General features: G+C 24.1%; 1 protein-coding gene across 2 annotated transcripts in view; it reads left to right on the top strand.

Annotated features, from left to right (window-relative positions):
- Positions 1–18696, top strand: part of LOC129613963 (phosphofurin acidic cluster sorting protein 2) — a 51442-nt gene that overhangs the window by 26774 nt on the left and 5972 nt on the right. For both annotated transcript variants that reach the window (XM_055528317.1, XM_055528325.1), the window contains exons 3-4: positions 16624–16934; positions 18402–18696. In XM_055528317.1, the coding sequence (XP_055384292.1) occupies positions 16624–16934; positions 18402–18696 (606 nt within the window). The remainder of the gene's footprint in view (positions 1–16623; positions 16935–18401) is intronic.

The following is an 18696-nucleotide window of genomic DNA, read 5'->3' on the forward strand; positions in this document are numbered from 1 at the left end:
ATTATTTTGATTCCATTTATTTGATTTTAATTTTTTTGCTAATCATGATAAATATTTTAAGTTGTTAATCAGAGATAGTCTTAAAATTGTTTATAGAGTTTCCAATTAATTATATGTGTATATGATTAACAAATTTAATTAATTTATATTGAAATTGTCAGTCATTTAATGTTTTTTTGTTTTAATAAATTCCAAAACAAATTTGTGTTCTAGAGAGTCTTAAAAATTGTAAACTGCCTATGATAAATGTAAATTTTTCAAAATTAATTGACCATAAATCTTGTTCTAAAGTTTTAACAAAACAAATTAAATTTAATTTTTTTTAATCAAAACCTTATATGAATTTTGTAAAATCATATTAGACCCTACTTGCAGCCTAATAATTCTGTTGGGGAGTTCACATAGTTATTTATACTATATATACATACTTACTCGGTATTATTTAGCAAATCACCAAACAAAATTTCAATAAAAGAAAATTAACACTATTGTTGAAAAAAACAAAAAATATACTTTCAATTTTGCACTTTCTTCAAAATTAAATTACTTATTAATTAAAAATTTTATAATTATGCAATTGGCAAAATTCATAACAAAAAAAATAACAAATTTCAAAAGGCACACAGAAATATAAGAAAAAAGAAAAGAAAAATCAATTAAAATTAGCTTTTTTATATACATACTTTGATATTGTTCCAAAACCGTAATTGACGCTTCTATACTTCTATGTACAAGTATAACACATATACAAATAAATAATAAAGATTATTTTAAATAAATTTCACTTGCTGTGAGATGTGTTGGTAGCACGTTTTCCTAAAAACATGAGTGTATTTTTTAAAATAGTGTAATAATTTTAAATTCTGTATATAACAATATGCAAAATAGAAACAAGAAATGTAGATCAATATTTCTATTTGAATTTAATGAATATTTAAAGTAATATTATATGCAACCACACATACATACATACTCTACTTATATATTACATATATGCGCGGTAATATTTCATGTTATATAATATTATTGTGCTGAGCTTGAATAATTACAAAAAAAAAAATACTATTTTTAAACGTAGTTTTTACTATATACAACTGTTTTCAACATGTGACTGATGAAGAGTTTATGAATTGAAAAGTTATTATTATATTACTTTCCATATAAAGTAATAATAATAACTGAAAAATTCTGTTATGAATAATCGAACTCAGAATATTTTAATTCTTATGAATTGTTATTCTGTTTTTCTTTTTAAATATATCTACAATTAATTGAACTCTCTGTTAGAAATTTCGATTTAGAAGCATCGCAAATTTCGTACGAAAGAATTAAATTCGAAAGAAATACGTATGAACACATAAGATAGCTTATAAATAACTAGAAAATATTGGTTGATTTATTTGAAAAATCAAATTAGCAGCAATTATTAAAATTCATATGAAAATACTAAATATGAATAAAATGATTAGTAATATTTTTTTTGTGTTATAAAATCATTCATAAATGTATGATAGTAGTAAATGTAGAAAATAATAATAGTAAATTGAAAAATACTACGGTGGATATAATTGAGAGAATGCAAGCACATACTACAGCAGTTTTCGCTTTTCGAATTTTTAATAGACTATAATAAGATCAGCAATTTTAGAATATTTAATTAAATTTAATCATTTAGCCTACTTTATTTATGCATCAAAAATGTCACACTTTACCCATTAACAAAAATATCTACTATATTATCGATTAAAAATTGTACTGCAATTAAAGAAAACGTTAGGATGTATGTAAATTCAATTTAAATTCAAAGTTCAATAAATCTGTACTTATGTCACTAATGGTGAGAATTGAATACGTTTATGATATATTGCAAATCGTTTCCATAAAATGCAAAAAAATTTCATGTAAGCTAAATTCAATATTATATTTAAAATATTTGTAATTCACTTGTAATTCTTGTTTATTACTCGTATTTACATTAACAATAATTTAGAAAAAAAAACATTATTTTATATGTGGAAACTATGAATGAATCACCTTGAAAGAATAATTTTTGTTTTTCAATGTTAACTATAAAATGCCGGTAAATATCGAGGTTAAATGCCGGCATCTTATAATAACAAATTTACCAAAAGGAATAGAAAAATAAAATTTTCGACAATAATTATTTTATTAAGGTGATGATTCATAAATTAAATTGAAAAAGATTTAGATTAAGTTTATAGTTAAACTAGCACATTTTCAAATAAAGTGAAATTTTAGAAATTTTAAATTCAAACATTTTAAAGTAGCACATTTTCAAATAAATTTTCAAAAAATTCACAAAGAGCAAAACACCGATAATTTCTTTTGCACCTCTCAGTTAGTAAAACATTCAACAACAAAGTTGGCCTAAGTTACTGCTTAAAGGGCAATTCGAGAGAAAAATTTTTTAAATTTTTCTTAAACTTTGATAAAAATCCAATTTTTTGTGTAACTCTTACTCTTGTTAACATTCTTAAATATATAATAAAGATTGCATAATTTTAGGATGAAAAAAAAATTTATTATAAAATCTGTTATTTATATTAACAAATAATTTATGAATCAACATGAAAAGAATAACTTTAGTTACTTGGTTATATTTCTGAGTGTCATGACTCATGAAATTTTTACCGTCACGTAGAAATTCGCTTTTACAGAAATTTAGAAAAAATTACAGTTTCATAGAAATAAATCATTGATTTTCTTAACAAATTCCAATTGTATGTAAAATTTCAGCTTTCTATCTTAAATAATGTAAAAATTTTGTAAACAGATCGACAGACAGTCAGACAAAGAGCGAAACTAATAAGCACATTTCAGTTTAAATTTTGCTGTACTAACTTTATAAATGTAAAACAAGTATTTTTTTTTGTACCCTTCACCTACTTTCTTGAATTTGTTTACAATTATTCATTTTCAATTTTCTCTACATTTTCCAAAATTGTAGAAGCTCTTTTATTTATTAATTAAAAATATACATATACATACATAAATTTTATTTACATATTTTAAATTTAAATATATAAATATGTCAATTTATCTAAATTGCGAGTAGATTTATAAGTAAGAACAGTTTATAAATCAAATTGTTGATCAAGTTTATTTGTTTTTGTATTTTTTGTTTATAAACTTACATAATGATCGCTACTTTAATTTATAGAATAATAGGTAGTGGTTTTTTTTTTTTACCATACATTTAAATTAAAAAAAAAAAAAACAAATATATTATGTGCTACACTAATTGTATATAGACAAACTGTAATAAATCATGTGGATATTTTATAATATGTAATATTGAAAGTTGTATAAAAATGTGACTATGAAAAATTGTAAACAAATTTATAAAAAAAAACCAAAATACAAAAACAATTTAAATTATAAAGTCTGCAATTGATTTTCAATAGAAAAAATGAAATTCAATAGAAAAAATGAATATTACGATTTATAAAAATTGAAGAGTAAAATAATCTTTAAAATTTTTATAATGGTTACGATATTGCGAATCTATCCGAAAGAATAAGATTTAAATTTATGTTGAATGAGAAAAAATTTTAAATTTTAATTTTAATATTTCTAATTTAAGTACCTTATTAAATATTAAAACATTTAATCTCTATATTTGATCTTCAATAAATTTATAATTTATAATTAAAAAATCCATAATCCATACATAACCCATGGTATGGCATCGTTTGATATGAACAAACGGAATATTTAATTAGCTCAAAATTCAAAATATTTTTAGAGTCCTAATTGTAAACCACACACAAATTAACTTTTTCTGATTAGAAAATTCTAATCTCTTTTAATCTAATCATAAGATTAAAAGAGATTAGAATTTTCTTTAAAATTTTAATATTTTAATCTTAATGTTTGTTCCATTCAATTTAAAAGTATATACAATAAAATTTTTTTTCTCTATTTTATTAAGCAATTATTATTACTTATATAAATTTCTTTAAAACTGATTATTAAGCATTCATTAATTCAAATAGCTTCTAAAATTTTTCCTTTTATACAAAAGTACTTTTAACCCGTTGTCTTTTTTTTGTAAATTTCTTCAAATTTTTTAAATTACATATACGCTGATATAATGGATGTGTATATCATGTTATATGACCTAAGGAAAGGATTCAGTTCTTGAAAATTTCAAAGAAGAAAATCTGAACCCTATTACTTTGATAATCAACAAAAAATTTGTAAACTATTTTAATTTACAAATTGCAGATTTGTTTTTAAATAATTTTTTTTGGGTTTTTAATTGATTAATTCTTGTGAAGCGTAAATATTAGTAATATAATATTGTCCTGTGGTTCTCAATTACTTGTAATTTGAGGGAATTATTACTCATTCATATTATTACGAAAACGTTCATTTTATTTTATTTTTTATTTAACCGTATATTAAAAGAAACCATAGAACTTAAACAATAATATTCACATTTATATATTTATTTCTTAACTATATATATTAAAGTGTAACTATACAGTTGATAGTATATACATATGTATTTGTATGTATGTAGATTTTTCAATGCATAACTATGGTTCTTTTAATAATTATTTTTATTTTTGCTTTTGAAATTAAACCCTTAATGCAATATTAACTATAATGCATTTTTGTGCATGCTCTAAAATTTACGGTCATATTTAAAGATTTTTATGTTAAAAATAAAAATTTATTGTGTTTTGTCTTTAACTGCAAAAAAAAAAATATTCATGAGTTTAGCTATTAAATATTTCAAGGGGTTAAAATTTAAGATATTAAAAAACCTTATAAATTTTAACTTAAAATTGTAATTTTCAGGCAATTTTTAGAGCAATTTAAAAATTTTAATAAAAATGTACTCAAATAATTTTTGCCTTATTAATTTTTTAGAAAAACTAAGGTGTATTATAAATTAAGGCTTACATTTCTTTGAGTCGAAATTTCATTCCAAAAACAAGCCATAGATGTAGAAACAGAAAACGGACTTCTTGATTTTCTTCTTTTGTATACCGCAACATTCAATTAATTTTTACTAGAGAAACATTTCTGTTAATGCAATTAAAATTTCATTTGTTTTATATATGTTTAAAATTTGAAACATTATGATGATTTTGGTGATATTTTTTTTAAGAAACCGTCTAATAAAATATAACGCTACCTACAAAAAGAAAAATAATTAAGCACACGACAAAATTTTGTTGAAATGTGTGAATATTTGGGTTAATGAACCCTATATTTCATTTATAATTCTTTGAGAGCATGTACCTATATTATTTGACAAAATTCAATTTACATGTAAATACATACTAAATAAGCTTCTTCTACTGAAAACTACGTCTGTGTTTTCAGTACAAGACAAAGAAATTATTTTTTATTTTAATTGCGAGTTGAAAATCACATTATATGTAGATCAATTCAAATTGTAGGTGAATTTTAATGTCATTTCACTTTTAACTACGATATATGGCATGGCATGCTTTCTACTTTAATCCCATTGTTTATTTACATATATGTACATACTTAAGTAATATTTGTCAGTAGGGCAGTATTTCTATCTCGAATATTAGCAATGTGTTAAAAAATAGTAAACATACTTTGTTGTAAAATTTTTATGTTGTATTTGCATATATAATTATAATCAAACACCTGTTGCTCTTTGTCAAGATCTAATTTTAAAACTCTTATTAATTCTATTTATATAAAAATTTTCCACCTAGTTTTTAACAAAAAGAAAATTTAAAATTTTTCTTTTTAAAAATAACTATATTTGAATATTTAGGTAACAATTTTTAATTTTTTATTTTTATTTATTTTTGTTTTGTATTTAAATGGCAAACAAAGAATAGGACAGGGTCATGTGTGATTTAAACAAAATATGTCAAATTTGTTTACAAATTAAAAATAAAAACAAAAACTATAATGCATTTTTTTTGTTTCTTTCCTTTTTTTTTTGCTTTTCTAAAAATTTTGGCATCAAATTAGAAAATTTGTTGTGACATGAACTTATAGAAACTAAAACACATGGTCTATCTAATTTACTATAATATTGTTACAATTTACAAATATTCGTGTGTGTGTACTTATAATATTGTACGTGTTTTTATATACTGTGAAATTAAATTTAAAAGAAAAAATGAAAAGACAAAGACATAAGGCGCCTAAAATTTAAATTTTTTCATTATTTTGTTGTATTTAATTTTATTTGTTGTTTTTTTTCTGTTTTTAATTAAAATTATTAACTAGATTTGCAATTATCATGTAATAAATAAAATCTATGATGGATTTTGAAAAGAGCATAAGTCCAAAAAGTAAAATTTTTAAGAAGAAGAAATTAAAATTGTATGTATTGAAGTTGGATTTGCTTTGCACAAAAATTAAAAGATTTATGCTTTTAAATATCTTCTTAAGATCCGACAATGGTTTTTACTAAATTTTAAGAAATTAAAAAAAAAAAACAAATATTACTTATCATCATTTGACCCAAAGACTCTTTACTCCTTGTCATTAAGTTTTCCTTTAAGATACTTTCTTACTCGCAAAATAATGGTATGATAAAATAAATACAAATCATATTTCTGACTGAGTCTATTCTTGACGTGATAACCTGAGTCAGGTAAATGTAAATAGAGCTAGGCTGTAATATTTATACAGAAGAAGAATTATACTCCTTACTGAAGAAAATGCTCATACTCCTTTGAACAAACAGAATTTCAAATATTTATTACAAAATATTTAATGTCCAAAAAGTTTTCGCGGTAATCCTTAATAAAAATAATAAAAATTATCAAAACCAATTTAAGAATTGCCTTTAAGATGTTTTTTAAAATTTATTTTACTAAATTCTATTATTAACAAAATTAAAGAAACTTTATAAAATTCAACTAAATTGGTTTTGAAAAATACCTGCTATCATTTCCAAAATGTGACTGAGTTAATAAGTTAATAAATTTCCTGGACCAAGTAAAAATTTAATCTATCGCGATCATTTCTATTTAATTTACTATCAAAGATTATTTTTAACCCAGATTATCGTCTAATTCAAGATCTTAAAAATTGTGATTCAAAAAAAATTATTTGTTTTTAAGGATACGTTATAAGCTATAGCTATACATAGAAAGACAGAGGCGAAAAGTACATTATTCCCCTAAAAGTAGGCAATATTTAATAATGTTAAAATATAATAGGCAGTATGATGCAATAGGCAATTTCAATATTTATTTTAAGTTTAATTAATAAAAAGGATAAAAATAAAAAGGATAATACAAAATTACATTTATAGTAACAACTCTTTTAAACATACATACATACATACGTACGTAAATAATTTCGACAACAAATGCTTAATTTCTCATTAATTACAATTTCTATAATTAAATGGTTAAATTTTTTATGTACAAGTTTATAATTTCCAGATAATGATTAATAGCCTTAATAATTAATTATACCTTAAATTCTATGAAAAGGGATTAAAACTTTAAAAATAAACTAAGTGTATATTTTTTTTTACAAATCCTTTATATTCAATTATAATTGGTCTATAATATGAAAATAAAATCTATATGTCAATCACATTTAGAAATTGTCACAGCAATTAAAACAATATACTTAATTATTATTTTATTTTTATAATAATAAAATTATTGTGAGACTAAAAACTTTATTTATAATTTAAAAATAATTTTTAATGCGTGTTTTATGTCATCTATTTTTAAATTATTTTTTATAAAAAATTAAAATTAACTTTCACCAAAGAATGAAATTAAATTTAACTTTTTTTATATTGTGTACAAGGATAATTCACAATTTTGTGCGCAACATAATATTTTTCTAGGTATAATTAAATACAAACAAACATAACGTAACCATATAGTTGAAAGTATTAAAATCGATTATTGAATTATATCGAAAAAAGAATTTTTTAATTTTTTGAAAAATTTCCCGGAAAAATATAAATAAATTTTCGATTTAACTACAAAAGTTTTTAATACGTAGAAAAAAAGTATTTTATTTTTTGGAAATTATCCTTTATGGTTTTAAAAATATATAAAAGAGTCCTTAATAATTTTTCCATTTTCAAATATTTTCGAAATTCAAAAGGATTTTCATGAGATTTTAATTATAAATAAATTTTTAATTTTTATTCATTATCAACAATTTTTAGATATTTTAATATTCGTTTCTTTTGATCTCTTAAATAAATTTACGAGAACCAATAGCTTTAAGTCGAAAATTTTCTTTCAAAATTACATAAAGAAGATTTCAAAAAATATAGCAAATGAAATGATATAGAATATTTTTGAAAAAATTTTGAATAAATTTAAATCATAATTATTGTAGAGTTGTGAATTTTTTGTAATAAAGATTTCTAATACGAAGCTATTCATTCAATATTGATAAAGGCATTAAAATTAAATCTGTGCAAAATAATTATCTTGCAGCTCTTCATAGTATAGGAAAGGAAATTCTCTTAGAAATTTCAATATATTTTGAAGGTTGATGTTGAAAGGATATTTTCTTTACTTCCGTACAAAATTACCAAAAAAAAATTTTAAATTATTTTTATTTTCCCCATTATATTGGAAATATAATTATAGTTTCTTATACAATATTACATGTACATAAATGTTGTTTGTTGCATAGTCTTTTACTTATATTGTTCTTATGTATATTATATAAAATGCACGTATTTTGATAGTTCAATGTATTAAGGACTATAATATTTTTTTGAATTTACAACACTTTCAAATAAAATCAATAAAAAAAAATTTTGCATAAGTTATTTTTATAGGCGTAGTTTTTCTATTTCTATTTCTAGGAATACTATAATTTTTAACCCCGTCAATATTTCCATATTATTTTTGTTTTGCTTTGTGCCTTTGAAGAAGACTTTCAAATATAGTAAATAAATTAAATATGGAAAAGTTTGTGTGTAATTTTTTTTTTATTTCAAAAGTTTTTATTAAATTTCAAAGTTTTCCCTCCTTAATAATCCAAACAATAGAAATTTGTATAGGTAAAAATGAGGGAAAAAATGATTATAGATTTTGTATTTCTTTTAATTCTAATATTTCTACTCTCGGTTCGTACACTTCGATTTTTAATTTGAACTTATAAATAACATTTTGCACCCCTGTTAATATATAACTCTTAAGTAACTAGAATTGATTTCCGATATATTGAAATTGAGTATTTACAAAATTATGAAAAAATAATCTTAAATAAAAATTTTAATAGGAAATTTGTTATACCATACACAAAATGAAAGGGAAGGCAATTAAAACACAAATTTTGATTCAATAAAGCGAAACTAAATCTGAACTATTTATAATCATAGTTAAACTAATCGGAAAACCCCAAAAGTTTTGGTATTCTAGATAAATGGCTGTAAAATCACTTTTTCCTTGCAGTTCTAATGTAAATTCTAATATTGTGAAAATTCAAGTTTTTAGACAAACTATTCCTGAAATTTATTGTGTTAAAAATGGTAACTATATTTACAAACACAAGTGTATTGAATTGTATTAATTGTTCACTGTACAAAGTTCACTTCTACACTAAAGTAAATTTTAATTAAACATCTTCAGATAATAATGGGTAACGAACAATATTATAATGCAATCAGCAATTTGATTGCCCCGATGATTATTCTATAATTGAATAAATTAGATTTTTTTTTATTACAAATACAATTTCATTTAGAAAATACAGTACAATTATGTAGTACGAGCTCTAAAACAAAAACTAATGTGCTTAATATCCAACCTAAAATTACGATCATCCAAACAAAAGATAAATTCTCAACAGTTAATATTGTAGGTTCATCAGATTCAGTAGAAAATTTTACTCTTCCATGAATATATTCGAGAGCCAATTTCTGTTGCCAATATTTATATAATCCTGTATCTTTGACAAGTATTGTAAATCGTGTAAAGCTCTCATGATTGATAATTGGCGATTTTACCAAAATATGCATAAAAAATCTGCCGGAACAGATATTAGTTTTGTAAAGAAACGGTTTTCTTCCTCGTAATTTATCAACAGTATTTAAATAATCATAATAATCAGTTGACAAGAAGAATCCTAAATTTTCTCTTTTATGTTTTTCGAGTTCTTTTATATTAGATATGGTATCTAAATTCAATAGTATCTTATCCAATAGTGTTTTATTAAATAGTTTTTCAATAAATTTTAATTGATCGTTTTTTATCATTACTTGTAAATTATTTGAGGTCACTTCTTCAAGATTTTTTGGTGGAATTTTATACGGTGTTTGGATTAAATATGTTGTAATAAATGCCAAATACATATTTGTAAACATGAATCCAATTAAAATAATCACTAAATAAAAAAATCTCATTTTCCATATAAAATTTAAATATTTATCTGGAAAAGATTGAAACAATAAACTCTCCAATATTTTAAAGAACTGATTTATCCAGTCATTCACATTATCATGTATTATCCATTCAAAAAGTATTTTCGCAAATCCGAAAATGATAATGGACATTACAAGTAAAATCCATGTTTCAGTGTCATACGGCAAAAGAAAATATGCACGTTTTTTTACTACATTTGATTGAAGAGGAAACACAAAACATTCTTCTATGTTTGTAAAAGGATAACTATAGAACAAATTGAAGTTTTTATCACATCTACTAAATGGTAATAAAATGTCAACTTTAATTTTGCAACCTCTTGTACTTTTACTCCAAACTTGTTTAGCTTCCAATGTTCCATTTATTAATTTTGCAAAGGCTTGAATTACGTTGTAGAAAGGTCCAACAAATCTAAGTTTTGTAGAAGAGCTGTAAATAAAAAAATATGCAATAAAAAAATTAATAAAAAAATAATAAAAGCATTTTATGGCATGAGCCATCAATAACTTGTTAGTTAAGACTAATTTACCTCATTGCATTTAGAAGAACATATGGAATCATTTTGTTTGTTTGAATAGTTAATTTATGTCCGTACAAATTCTTTATTCTATCAGGATATAATATTTTATTGCTGTCCTTTTTAAATTTTACAAATGATATTGTTCGTCGAGGAAATGGTTCCATTTCATAAAATATTTTGGTCTCGTGGAAATTATCGAATATTATAATAACATTTAATAATTTATTTTGGAAACAATATGACAATATTTGAGTAGCAAAAACTTTATAATCGCGTTCGGTATAACTTTCAATCTGTTTATTGGGTATTAACAGAATTTTACCCTTATTAGTAAAACTCCTTGCTATAGTATTAATGACATGTTTTTGATTTTTACTTAAATATGTCGCAATTATTAAAATATTTCGGTTTGCTATTTTATTTCGGTGTAATAATGAACTCTGGCTCTCATGGTAAATAACATATCGAGGCAAGAATGTTTGTTCAGAAATTAATTTTATTAAGTTGCTTGTATCATATTTTGTTCGTTTTTTGCTTTTTTGCAATAAATAATAAATTGTGTGAATTTCGGGATCCTGTTCGATTATTTTGTCAACTAAATCAACTGTTGAATTCAAATTTAAGTTAGTTTGACTGAACACCGAAATAATTAAGATATTAAACAAAATTATCCGATACATTTACCTGTTTCTTACGACTTACATATTAAATTTGAAAAATATTTTATTTTAAAAAAGTTCGACTCATTAAATATTAATATACAAAAACTTATAAAAGTTTTTTAATTACAACTATTAATTAATTGATAATCAAGGATAGACAGGTTTGTTTAACATTTTACACTTTCGGAAACCATTCGGATTAATTATTTCGCTTATTAAATATAAGAAAAAATATAAAATATTTTAAAATTTACACATTTTAGGCTAAATTGAAAAAAATTTATTTGTTACTTGCAATCTGCCCGTTTGGTAGTTCGTGCTTCTATTTACAGAACTTCTACATCCGTTTAAAGAGAAAACTGAAATTTTATTGAACGAATGTTATTTTTAAAAAAAATTAAAATTTTATAATTGATATTGCTTGTTGAAAAAGTCAAAATTAAACAACATTTCTAATTAGTTTAATTCTGAAGTTATAAATATTAATTGTTAGCCCAATAATGTGGAGTCAATGAAGTTGTTTTTATCATACAATTTTCTTGTACAGTTTTCGCGATTCTGCGTGGCTATTTCTTTCGACAAAAAAAACTCATGAATATTAATTAAAATCGGAATAATAAAAATATATTGAAACAAATTATTCGATTCATTTCTTGGAATGTAGAATTGGAAAATGATTTATTTTTAAACTAATTAGTTATATAATTACATAATAATATTGAAATTAAAAACTTAGAATTAGAAGAAGTTCAAATTACTTCAAATTACATGAAAAAGCTTTTATGAGCTTACAATAGTCCATCAATTATCATAGAATACTGCGATTCGGAAACAAAAATTAAAGTTAACGAGTTTCAGTCTTTTAACTGCTCATAGTGCCGTAACCTTAAGAATATTTTGAATTTTATTAATAAAAAATTGTGAACAATTAATTATAACTTTTGATACGCTAAAATTAATAGGATTACAAGATTGTGATTTCATTCTCCCTGTCAATTCATTACGTCAAATTATATTTATATTAGGTTTTATGAAAATTACACTACATTAAAATTTTCTAATCAATGAATGTAAAGAAATATGAAATTTTAAAAAAAGCGGTCAAAAATTAATAAAATTTGCATGCAAATAAATTATTTCTATCTGCAAAAATCATATTTTTACAAATATTTATGAATAAAATGTAAACGTAACTAAAATAAGGTGTCAAAATTTTGAAAGGAAAAGAGAAAAAAAAATTCAATTACTACTGTGTTATTAAAAAATTGTAATAAAAGTCACGATTCACAATACAGAAATTTTTAGCCTTATATGAAAATTACGTAGAGAGAGAATTGGTGTGTACAGCAATCATGTTTAGAGAAATAGAGAAAGTCGCTAGTCACGAAAATTTGTTGATATTTGTTTTTGTATCCTTAAATGAAAACCCATAAGGAAATTTTGTTTCGGTTTTTTATTGTATTGTTGAATTTTCTATTATTGTTCCAGAATTAGATTTTTTCCTATTTTTATTTTAATACATGAATATTATTTTGAATATTGATATTTTTATTAAAGTTATTCGCATTATGTTTAGTTCTATGTAAATTTATTCACTGTTCATACATATTAAGTGGGTACATTAAGATTTAATTTAGCAAGAGAGAGAACAGAAAACAAAATATCATTTTTAAAAATTATAAATTTAATTTTATCAACAATTTTGTTATAATCAAAGAGATTTTTATATTTCCTCAATTCAAACACAATCTTTTTGAAATTGGTTATAATTCCAAGAATTTTTTTAATTTTTAATCAAAAATTATTAGAAATTATTTGTAAAAAGTAAAGTGAATTGAAATTTTCGCAATCACATGAACCATTTTTATACTTGCCTGCCTACTCGCGGCGGAATGCAGTCGTCACTGGCGGGACACGAAGGGGTGCCGTCATGCGAAGGTGTTTGTTCCGGCGTGCTCCGGCGGATTCGCTGCGGAGTTGCTGGGGATGAGCAGGAGCCGGGTTCGCACTATTGCGAATTTCTTCACGGGGCACTGCCCGGTGAAATACCACCTGCACAGGCTGGGGAAGTCGGGCTCCCCCCTGTGCAGATTTTGTGGGGGTGGCGATGAGACCGCCGTGCACATTCTCTGCGACTGTCCGGCACTGGCTGTTCGGCGCCGCAATTGTCTTGGACATGGGTCCCTAAGTGTTCGGGAACTATTGTCCAACTCCCTTAGGGATATCGCCGGCTTTGTGATTGGGACGGGGATATTATAGACGGGAGAGTGGGGTGGCTACAATAAGTCAAAAATGGCTGCGGTGGCTTGGGGGGATGCTCCTGTCCCACTCGGTTCCCTTAGAATCTACGAATCTACGAATCTACCATTTTTATACCCGTAAGAACGTATGTTCGAAGGGTATACTAAATTTGCCTTACCGTTTGTAACGCTAAGAAATAACGGTCTTAGATATAGACTCAAGTGTATGTTTTTGATCAGTGTTGAATTCTGGGTTGATTTAGTTTTATCCGTTCCAACGATAACTTAAAAACTGATTGAGCTAAGTTCACCAAATTTTCCCAAATGATTTATTATAATAAATGCCAAAACTCTATTTAAATTGGACATGATTCGGGTACTGGTTTGGGTAGCTGCTATACAACTTCAAAATTTATTTGATTATATCTCAGAAACTAAGCTGTGATATTGAAATTTCACACAAGCGAATAAATTAGTTGGGCCAATGTGCTTGATAAAATTTGTTGAAATTGCTTGGCTCTTTCTGGTTGCTGCCATACAACTTCAGTAGCCATTTTTTTAAAAATTTGGCCATTTTTTAAAAAATATTGAAAACAGTACTGAAATTTTGCATAAATTAATATGGTAACTTAAAGTTATAGTCCGTCCCATAGTAAGCTATGACATATTTATTCGCACATAGGATAGCAAGCTCGTTCGGGTATCACAGATTTGACACGGTCAACTCTATTTTTTCTCGTTTTTATTAGATTTAATCGAAAATTGCGAATTTTTTTTCAATGAATTTTTAAACAGCCTAATTTTTAATTTAATTATAACTAAGATATGTTCTTTAACAATTATCAAATATATACATTAATTTAAATTAAATATTTAAAATTTAAAATTTAATTATTATTATATTTACGAATAGCAAGAAAACCTCTTAGTACACAAACAAATAAAATAAAATTTATATATTTGTGTATACGTTTCACGTTGGAAACGATTGATTTTAGAACAGGTCAATGCAGCCATAAAAATTTATTTGTGACATCCCGTAGTCTTTAAAACATTTATTAGACTTTTACCTTTCAAAAAGTAATAGATTTTCAAAATGTATCACATATCCTCCCAAGTAAATTGTTCATCTACTGGCTAATGTGTTATAGAAGCAAAAAATTAGGAGATCTGCTAATCTGGTCACCCTCTTACTAAATTTGGTACATCTAATTTCTATTTAATTTTTCTTTTAAATATATTTTAATTTTAATTTGAGGAATGACGTCTGTTTTGCTCCAAACAGTTCATATATATTAACGGTTAAAAGCGTTTTTCTTGTTAAACTTGCAATAAAGCATTTTTGAAACTTAGGATTTTAAGTAAACAAGGGAAAATTCAGTCATTGGCAGAGATTTTCAACGAGAGAATGTCAGAGAGTGACTTAGAAGATTTTGCAAATAAAAGAAAGAAAATATTTTTTGCGTTCTCTTTAAATTAATAACTCGACTTAAATTGAAAAATTGCACTTGAGTGATTTTTGCAGCATGCCCTATAATATAAAGTAATGCTCTTTTTAAATTCATACAAGCTTAAACATGAAATAATAAATTCAGCCAAAATATAAAACCCTTTAATGCATTTGAAAAACCTAATTCCTACATTATAACTAATTTCAAGAATGCCTACATTTAGTATCCATGTGCTTAATTAACACAAATATTTTGTTTGTTTTCGTTTATTTTCAAATATTTTTGAAAACTTTATTTTTCAATCTCATTTCCAATTTTAATTTTAATTTTACAAAATTCAATAATAAACTTCTTGAATTCATTGCAGTCAACTTTTCGCCTATTAATTATTAAAATACAATTGCGGAACAAAGCAAAAGTTAATAACCTTTACTTTATTCAACAGTGCTAATTCAATTTTTGCTATCGATAACACTTGAATGGCGAATTTCAAATAGCCCGTTTATATTAACTTACTTTATGTACAATTGTTATAAATAAATTTCGACACGTAAAACAATTTACACAGTTAATTAATTCATAGGAAATTATTAAAATTTTTAAATTAATTCTTAACGCATCTAATATTATTAAAATAGCAGACGCGTGTAAAGAATAACAATTTATTTGTGATTGTTTGAAAGCTATGATGTGTTAATCAGTTATTAAAAATAATTACATAGTGCCTAATAAAGAAACCGAAATAAAATTTTTTGGTATTAATTTATAGGAAACTTTCTTAAAACATTAAGATGTTAAATTTTTTTTTTTTTAAAATCATCCGTTGGGGATGGTTTTTAAAAAAATTTTAATTTTAATTCACTCCAATATTTGTTTGCAAAAATGAACTTGAACAAAATTTATTACTTTAAGTTTAAACCTAAAGGCACCCTTGATTCTCGAAAAGATGTTGTATAAATATACCGCATAATTATACTTACGTTATATACGATTTGTAATAACATAATTTACGGTATGACTCGCTCCTATCTAGTAATACTATTTAGGGTACCTTTTTATATTTCCGAAATCAACCAACCAAATTCGATACACATATATGTATGTACTATTTACAAATCCACCCCCACCCCCTTAAGTATATTATAAACATTAGACAAACTATTAAACTTTTAATCACCGCAATAATCTTTTACCAAAACAAGATAACCGAAAATATCCTTGAACCTCTTTTTAATTTCTTCTTTTATTACCTTAATAGAGAAATTTTAAACTATACTTATGATAAAAAATATGAAAAAAAATTAAATTTTTTTTTATAATAAAAACTAAATTTAATGCTAAACATTTTTTTTCTTATATTTTTAGATCGTGTTAACGAATACTCAGATGATGAAGAGGAAGGAGAATTCAGTTCTGGTGAAGATAATGATGATGCCATTGATGTTGGTTTATCTAGTTATGAAGGCGGTGTTGGTGGTGTTGTTGGTACTAATAATAAACGTGATTATTCAACAAAACATGAAATGCGAAAATATCGTAAACTTCAACGATCTAGTAATAATCCAGAAGGTGATGGTGATGTTGATGGTGTCGGTAATTTAGGCACAAATCAAGGTGATAGTGATAGTGAATTCGAAATGAAAGATAAAGGTTTATCAAGAGCTAAAATAAGTCGAGTAAGTTTTAATTTATTTTTTTATTTTTTTTATAAGTACAAAAATTTTAGTTTAAGTTCATTGTAGAATTAAATAACGTCACTATATTAAATATTTTATAAAAGAAAGTTATTATAGAAAATTTTATTATTTTATAATTTTATCTTGGCTTTTTGTGTAATAGCTATAATCAATTTTCAATTTTAGTTCTGATTTTTAAATATTTATTAAAAAAAAATATTAATGTGGACGCAACTGCTCGAGAGCATTTTGTTATGCTTTCAGGAAAAATACATAACCAACCTTGCGCCAGAATTTTGTGCATAAATTCAGCACTATCGCAAAAATGAATTTTAAATAAATGAAATTTGAATTGCAATATTAATAGTCTAACCGCTTTTCAGTCTCGCTTTTTATTCATTTTTAATTCAAAATTCATGCTTTCTTAATTGGATATATGTATTTACTTTTAATATATAAGATTACTGATTTCTTCAAATGCATTTTCACATTTTTTCTCCCAAATATCAATTGAATTTGTCACTTCTAAAATTAAATTGATTGAGTAATGACTAAATTTGTTAATGCAATATGGAAAATAAACGAAAAATGGTTTGCGAGAAATTTTTTGTCACTCGGAAATTAGATTCTACAGATAGATGTTTAATACTCAAATTGACACTCACATTCTTCAAGAAGAAAACAAAAAACTCAATGAGTTTTATGATTGCAATTAAATTAAAAAAAAAATCAATGTTGAGAAATCCAGTTTTCCCCTTAAATATAAAATAGCTGAATAAATAAATTTTTTTATTTGTACATGTTGTACCTTTGAAGTGTCATAATAGTTGACTGCTTAATTAGTGAGAGTTATAAGTTAAAGTCAGAACAATTTTCACAATTAAATTTGTATTGAAAAGAAAAGAGATTTCTTGACTTTGACAGATGACAAAAAATATACTTTTTTACACTCTTTCACTCAATTTAATCGCAAATCTTCTACTCACCACAATTCTTTAATATTACTGATAATTAAGTTTTATTTATATATTACATGTATATATACATCTATATACACATATTAGTATAAATATATATTTTTTTATTCAAATCGTTTTTAAATAATTTATTAATAATAAAATTCTATTTTTGCTTTCTTTCGTAAAATAAAAAATTGTCATAATCTTCATTAAAATCACATTTTTTATATACAAACATATTTATATTTAGATTAAATAAAATTTTATGTACATAATTTGTATAATTTTTAATGCCTTTTTTTATTAAATATTTTTTTTCTTCTTGTTTTTTTTTTCTTATATCTTTCGCAACTGTTTCTAATATTAATAATCATCATTTAAAAAAAAAAAAAAAATTACCACAACCACCACTACTACTACTTTACCATCTGGCACATCACCAATCTAATATAAAAACAAAATCCTAAATCAAAAAAAAAAAATCAAAAAAAATCATCTCTAACATTAGACAATTTCTCTGCAGCAACGTAATTTCAAACAAAAAATTGTTGCATTATTAAAACGTTTTAAAGCTACCGAAGAATTAGATGGTGGAGTTAATCGTGGCACAGCAACATTACGTGGGGAACGTGAATTGGATGCATTATTTCAAGAATTAGAATCGCTATCATGCGGTGAAGGTGATGATTCCGGTCCAGATTTAGATAGTTTATCAATTGGATCAACACCAAAGCCATCAATAAGGCCATTCTTTACAAATTCAAGGACTATGTTACATGATAATGTTACAGCTAATATAACTG

The sequence above is a fragment of the Condylostylus longicornis genome, unplaced genomic scaffold (genome assembly GCF_029603195.1).
Source record: "Condylostylus longicornis isolate FDR11 unplaced genomic scaffold, ASM2960319v2 ptg000004l, whole genome shotgun sequence".
Classification (NCBI taxonomy): Eukaryota; Metazoa; Arthropoda; class Insecta; order Diptera; family Dolichopodidae; genus Condylostylus; species Condylostylus longicornis.